Here is a 7,632-nt window from a genome sequence, read left to right on the forward strand (position 1 = left end):
GAAGCGGGGCGGTGACCAATCAGGGTCAGGGTCAGCATGCTGGGTAAGATGTACGTATGGGGAATATGGAGAAATGTATGGGGTATCATGTGGTGGGGTGACTGAAGTCGAAGGACCTGCTGTGGCTGGCGCTGAACTGGAAGGCACTGACGTGGACGGGACTGATGTGTCTGGAGCAGCTGCTGCAGTGTGTACACCGTAGTCCCCAAAATGCAGACGATCTACCCGATGGGCATGCTGGATCCCCTCGTACAATAACTCTCTGATCTCTACAAGGGCCTGCAGACCAAGCTGTCTATCACGTCTGAAAATAGCGTCCTCAGCCAAGTGATATGACCTCCCAGCTCGAACCACCTGTAAAAAAAATAGATATATTAGGCTATAGTTGACTGAAAATAATCAATTATGATATTAACAATTATCGGAGATATAGTACGCTACTCACCAATGACTCGAGAGAAGGCCCAACTCCCTGATATCCGGCCTCGGACAGGTGGCTCGGATTACCGACAAGTAGGTGTGTATGTCGCCGATACCACAACATGTAAGGGTCGGGAGAGGGGAGGACCCCATCGCTCCAGTCAGCCTGTACAATAGTGTCGCGACGGGCATCCCACAACTGTATGTATCGCATATGATGCTGACTCTAGTCAGTGCTGGCTCGGCCACGTCTATCCGTCGCATGCAACCGCCACTCGGTGTCACACCGATCCGGCACGGCCTGGACCCGACCAAACTGTCGGAGGACACGATCAGGGAGATGCCACTCAACCACGTCATAACAAATGAGTGGTACTCTCGCCATCCATATATCCTCACCTAGGCGGCAGTAGTCTGGGAGCGTGTGGAGGACATCAGCATAAGGCTGCCAGATAAACTACAATAACGACAAGTCTATTAAAAATCGGTCATAAACATATACAGTCCATATGACAATTAAAATTTAGGTATTTAAATTTGATACCTCGCCGTCTATCATCCGGTCAAGCTGGTCTCTATACATGACCACTACGTGGGTCGATACGACCTCGTGGCTCATGTCAACCCTCCATCGGCTACCTCGAGGTCCGGCCGACATCTGCATGTCTCCCTGCCCGATGGGAACCTCACCAGGAGCAACTAGTTGCCGCCTAGACGGGGCAATGCGAATCAATCTCTTCCACGCCCAAATCTGCAATAGTTTGAACGCAATTACAATACTGATATATGCCATACAATATGAATTGACATGTAATAAAATTCTTACTAACCTGTAGCAAGACAAGGGGTCCTCCGATCTGAGTCACACCCACCTGAGTGGCTCGACATAACATCCTATACAAGCATGCCAAAGCCGCGGCGCCCCAGCTGTACTGGCCGATGACGTCAATGTCTCTCAACAGTGGCAAATACATCAGCTTGAGCAGGTTCTGTGACTTATCAGGGAGAAGTACCCCCCCCAATAAGCCACAGAATATATGCTCGCGCATGCTGCTGTACTAACTCATCTGCAGCATCATCTGGAAAATCGCCCTGAAAATGCTCCGACAGCCACCTCACCCTCACTCTACCTGCTTGTAAGTCTGCAGGTGTAGGTGCTACTCCCAATAGCTCAGCACATAGCGCTATCCACTGCTCCGTCGTCAATGATGGGTCAAGTCCAGTAACTGCTCGCCCATCAATCCGTAGACCGTATAGGACAGATACGTCCTGCAATGTGACGGTGGCCTCACCTGTCGGGAAATGAAATGTATGAGTCTCTGTGCGCCATCTCTCGACGAGAGCAGTAATGAGTGGGTGGTCCAGTCTGATATGGCCTATACGATATACACCATAGAATCCCGCGCGTAGTAGACACTGCAAGACTCTATGGTCCAATGGACGATCCCACAGGCCGGAATCTCCCCGTCGGCATGCCACCACGGTGCGTGACTGGTCCTGCATAACAGAATGAGTATTTTAAATTATAGCATTATCAAGGAAATGAAAAACAAAATGCAGTGTATTTTCATTATACGCGTAAAGTCTAACAAACGTTATTGCATACCGGGTCCTCCCATATACTGTCAGCCCGATGTGGATGACTCAAAAGGGGGACCTCATCAGGTAGATGTGCCATGAAGCCTGTACAGTTGAAAAACAAATACATTTTGAAAAACTGTATTAGTGAGCATGTAATTTAACTATATCAATTAAGTTGAAATTATTATGTACATGACGACTTGAAAAATAAATGTGGTCGATTATTTTAAAAGTATAAATTTGTGTGCCATTAACATGGAAGCAATTAACTAAAATCAAAATTTTGCATATTATGTGCCCATTAAATATGATAAGCAATTCAACATAACCTATCGTTATCTATGCTTCGGACTAATATAAAAATCTTTTACAAAGTCATTTTACGATATCAGTTACATAAGCTTAATAATGACCAATAACATGTGGATAGTTTTTGTATGTCAATATTTACAAACAAAATGGAATGATCATTTTTTTTTTCAAAACTTCATTATTGATTTTGGCATATTTGACATAACGTCATTATTGATTTTGACATATTTGACAAAATTCGTTACATTTATGGCATATTCGACAACTTCATTATTGATTTTGTAATTTTTGTTTTGCAATAAAGTAAAAAATTTGTAAATTACGTACATGTAATTCACAAAATTCTGTAATAAACATTTTGAATGAAGTAGAGAATAAAAACTATGATAGTTGTAAATTTCGTCAAGCAAATAAAATAATTACAATATATAAAGAATTAAACAACAGAAATGATCTATTACAAATAAAAAATGTTCTATTACATGTATGACCCCGTTTACAAATAATGAATTACAAAAGAAAAGAAAATGATCTATTACAAATAAAGAATTACAAAAAGATCTATTACAATATGTAAGTATTACATAGTCTTCATCGACCAAGTCGCGCCGGACATGTTCGCCTGTCATGACCTGTCTGCTGGCACTCACTGCAACGAGCGGTCAAACGCCTATCTGATATGTCCATCTCATTCGGAATACGAGACATAGATGCACGACCCCGTTTCACTTGTCGCAGACGCAGTACATTAGGCATTAAAGTCCACTGCGGATCAGCCCAATAATCTTGATGCGGTATTGGATTGAATTTAGTTTCCCAAACCCTCATGTATACAGGAAGCCTATTTACTGGATCAACGTACTCGAATGGATTGTCACCGCATTCAGACATTACAGCGAGCATATGAGAACATGGATAGTGTCGTATCTCATATTTCCCACAACTGCACGTGGGTTGATTCATCCGCACAATTTGTGTATTGCGACCTCGTCTATGGCGAAAAGATGTTTGCACCTCAAACACGCGGCGTGGCCTATAAAAAAATTATAATAGAAACTAATGAAGTTCATGTTTTTAGGTGTAGTTAAATTGACAACATAATAACAATAATTTAATTTATATTACAAACTAACCTGTCATATGATATCAACTTGAAAGTATTTGCCCTTGCGATGCCATCCTCAATAGTTTTTTGCATCTGTCTAGTGTATTGGAACTCATTTCGTACATCTAGTTCAGCTTGGGCTCCCATCTCGTCAAAATATTTTACAAGCCGCCGAAATGTAAATTCTACCATAGCTGAGATAGGTAAGTTCCTTGCACCTTTCAAGACGCTATTGAAGCACTCTGCATCATTGCTAGTCAATACCCCCCAGCGATGTCCACCGTCATACGAAAGGGCCCACTCCTCAGGATTCATCTTGTAAACCCAAGTGATGGCTTCTTGGTCAATAGCCTGTATTTGTTGTAAGTAACCATTACACTTTCGTCGTTGATGAGCACTTCCTGCTTTCCATAGAAGTTGTTTCAGCTCCTTATTTCTGAACGTAGTGTTAAAGTTACTACAAACATGTCGAAGGCAGTGCCGATGATATCCAACAAATTGGAGCGAGGGATTCAACCAATGCCGCCTCACAGCAGCTAAAATACTCTCAGCTCGATCGGATATCAAAGTCACTCCCTGTCGGTCCATGACAATATGTTCCTTGATATTTGAAATGAAGAACGACCAAGACTCCAAACTCTCCTTGTCGACAACAGCAAATGCAAGCGGTAATACTTTGCCATTGGCGGTGACAATCGTTGCTACAAGCAACACACCAGTGTATTTCCCGTATAAGAATGTACCATCTATGGTTATAACAGGCCTACAATGTCTGAATCCATCGATGACGGGTTTGAAAGACCAAAAAACAAAGTGGAAGACGGGCATAATGGTTGTATTTCCGGTATATCTATGCTTCCATTGCACGATGGTACCAGGATTAGATGTTTGTAATGCATACATGAATTTAGGCAACATCATATATGATTCATCCCAATCTCCGAATACCATTCGAATTGCCTTTGCCCTTGCATGCCACGCCTTCTTGTAATGTATAGTATAGTTCATGGATTTTTTTATGTCTTCGATGACATTCTTAATGGGCATATCAGGTTCGTTCTGCATACAACAATACCTATGAGTCAGATTATTTTGGTGTGAACACTTTAAAGACACAATTTTGGTGTGAACACTTTAAATAAACAATGTGTATATAAATGTAAACATTTATTTTGTATACTCACCGCAACTTGTCCCAAAAGATGAGAAGCAATGTAACTGGAGCTAATATTTGTGTGGTCCCTGTTCGTTCGTGGGTATAAACAATGGTGAGGACCCCTATACTGCTTTATTTCAAAAAGCCCATGTCTCTTACTAAGAGATGCACACAACCACCATCTACAGTCGTGCTTGCAAGCACACACCCAAACGTCTCGCTTGGAGGTTACGACTTTGTACTCTCGATTATTTGTTGCATGGTACAATTTCACAGCATGTACGAGTTGCTTCTTATCAACGAAAACCATCCCTTTGTCCAACTCTGGATTTTCAGCATTCCAGATTCGGTTACGGGGAACGACATCGCGGTTACTAATGTCAAAATCACCACCCATGTGAATGTTTTCAAAGAAAGGGATTTCAGGTCTAGGTGGAATGGGGGCATTCTGAATATCAACGGGAGCGTCGACATCATCTTCTTCATCATCATCATCATCTGATCCGCCCAATAAATTTTCTTCATCACACATTTCATTCTCATCATTGTCTAGGGCGACATCAGGACCGTACATGTCACTGTCAGCAAACTGCACAAAATTAACCGTTTCAGCCATATTACCAGCAACTTCAACTGGAGTCGTATGATGGCTATAGATGGGCACATCTTGGGTGTTATTGTGAAATTCAGTCTCGTATCCACCATGTGAACTTGATTCTCCACCATGGCCATGAAATGTCTGTTGTGTGTAGCCAGCTGCATAACATTCATTTGATTCATACATAGGAGACTGAAATGCTGTCGTGTCAACCCCATGTGTCAGCAATGTAGTGAACGGATGCGATTCCATCTGTGTTACATTCGGAAGATTCTGTACAACCTCTTTCTGAATGTACACTTCCAAACAATTTGGTGGTTCGAAATTTCCACCGATACTTAAAACGGTGTTCAACGCCTCATCGTCATTTATCGGTAATATTTTGTATTTGCTGGTTGCTTGCCACTGGCGATAAGGATATCTACATTTGAAGATCAATCGGACTGTTTCCCCGTAACTTGCGACCTTGGACATAAACATCTCCTCCAAATTGCCAAGTGTGGTGCCAAGTTGCACCATATATATCCCTTTCGGCTCAGCATCATATGACACACCTTCATCGGGATCCCGAATTATGTTTCCCCCCCAGTAAAAGATAATTGGAACAGTTGCCATATACTTGCTTCAATGAAACAATAAATATTAAAATATCAACAATATACATATATCGAATTGTACTTGTAAAATAAACATTAAAATTTGCAGAAGCCACAAATAAAAGCAACCCTCTAATTTTTTATCAATTTATATTTTCCAGGGTTGAAGGAACTGTAGAGGTGAAACATTAATTCAATTTGTATTTTGTCAACTATATATTTGTGTCTCAACTTGATTATTACTGTTTATTTTCTCATTTTGCTCACTTATTTTTATTCGTATAACAGAACAGCTGAGATTTCATCTATACGTGGAGTTATATATTGTGTCTCATTTACTTCGTATGTGAAGACTCTTATCTTTTCAACGTGAATGTTCTTTGTTGTCATTGCTCTATTGTCTTCATCTAAAAAACACATAACAAGAAGTATACTTGTTGTCTTAATTCTTTCGAATTAGTGGCGAAAAATAAAATAGGTTGAGAGATATTTAGCAGAGGGTGACGCGATTGATTTGGACAATATAAAATACAGGGTGCAAACATTGAGAGAGATTTTTTTAACCTGGTGATGTAATTGTTCAGATTTATGGAAAATATAAGTTAATTTGATTTGCTCCAACTTGTGCCATTACGGACCTTAATGACAAAGTTATTTCCTATGTGAACTAGTAACCCTCGTCCATTTTGTAGAGGGCATAGAGGCTTTCTTATAAAATTAAAACAACAAACTGATTTTGGATCATTTTGGATTGTTCTGAAAAGTAAGAAAAAAATTAAATTTATTTACTCCTTTTTTTTCTTACACATACAAAAACAAAAAAATAATTACAGAGATAATTTATAATGGCCAAAAATTAGAGATAATTAAATTGAAGTTGGTGGTTAAATGTATGGACTACATTTTGGATAGTTATCCATGTGAATCTATCGGGCCATCCGTACCAATTATTTGGTATTACAAAATACATGCTTACCCATCAACGTGCCAATTTTTTTTTTCCCTTCTTACGTACGAAATTGCTATGGACTATTAATTAAAATAATTTATTACTCTTTTCATGCATATATGTCTGCACACCTCTATGGACAGAATAATTATGATATTTGCTTCCGCCAACCCCTAATTTTGTAAATCTATTTAAGTGGCCTTCGGTAATCTTAGGATTACTGGCCGGTCATACCTATAGTAGCGGGTTTGGGTCGTGATAGAGTGGTATCAGAGCACGAGTTATACCGTACACATGAGTCCATATAAGCTACTAGATGTCCTAGACAGAATTAGGGGCATTACATCAGCATGTGTTAGTGTATGTGAAATTATACGACATGTCTGAAACAATTAGACATGAAATGAAATTGAGCATTGTCAAAACTATAAACGAGCTATTTGCCTATGTTTATTAGTGCTCTATTTACCTATAGCAAATGGAGAGAACAAGAAGTGATGATGTGATTGAATCCTTTGATGGCAGAATGGAAAGAATGTTAGAAGCTTTAACCGAGTCCATGAGATAACAACAGAGACAACAACTACCTCTTTCCCCTTCTTCAGTGCAAGTGGAACTGATAATTAATGACATTATCGGGTTGACTCAGAAATTTAACAAGATGAAACCTCTGACTTTTCTAGGTGTTATTGAGCCACTGAAAGTTGAAACCTGGATACTAGAAACTGAAAAATTATTTGAAGTGTTTCCATGTTGGATCATTTTGGATCGTTCTGAAAAGTAAAAAAACTTGATTTTGGATCATTTTGGATCGTTCTGAAAAGTAAGAAAAAAATTAAATTTATTTACTCCTTTTTTTTCTTACACATACAAAAACAAAAAAATAATTACAGAAATAATTTATAATGGCAAAAA

At 39.7% G+C, this 7,632-nt stretch overlaps 1 protein-coding gene across 1 annotated transcript; it reads right to left on the reverse strand.

Moving 5' to 3' along the window:
- Positions 1 to 1,846: 1,846 nt before the first annotated feature.
- LOC145813777 (uncharacterized) lies at positions 1,847 to 7,350 on the reverse strand. The gene is made up of 5 exons (XM_082909811.1): positions 7,305 to 7,350; positions 4,603 to 5,330; positions 4,057 to 4,477; positions 2,044 to 2,103; positions 1,847 to 1,917 (listed from the first exon to the last, which is right to left on the reverse strand). Exons 1-5 carry the CDS (start codon positions 7,348 to 7,350, stop codon positions 1,847 to 1,849), a joined length of 1,326 nt encoding a protein of 441 aa, XP_082765937.1.
- Positions 7,351 to 7,632: the final 282 nt, after the last annotated feature.

Source organism: Camellia sinensis, chromosome 2 (genome assembly GCF_055761805.1).
Source record: "Camellia sinensis isolate YWXY chromosome 2, ASM5576180v1, whole genome shotgun sequence".
NCBI lineage: Eukaryota > Viridiplantae > Streptophyta > Magnoliopsida > Ericales > Theaceae > Camellia > Camellia sinensis.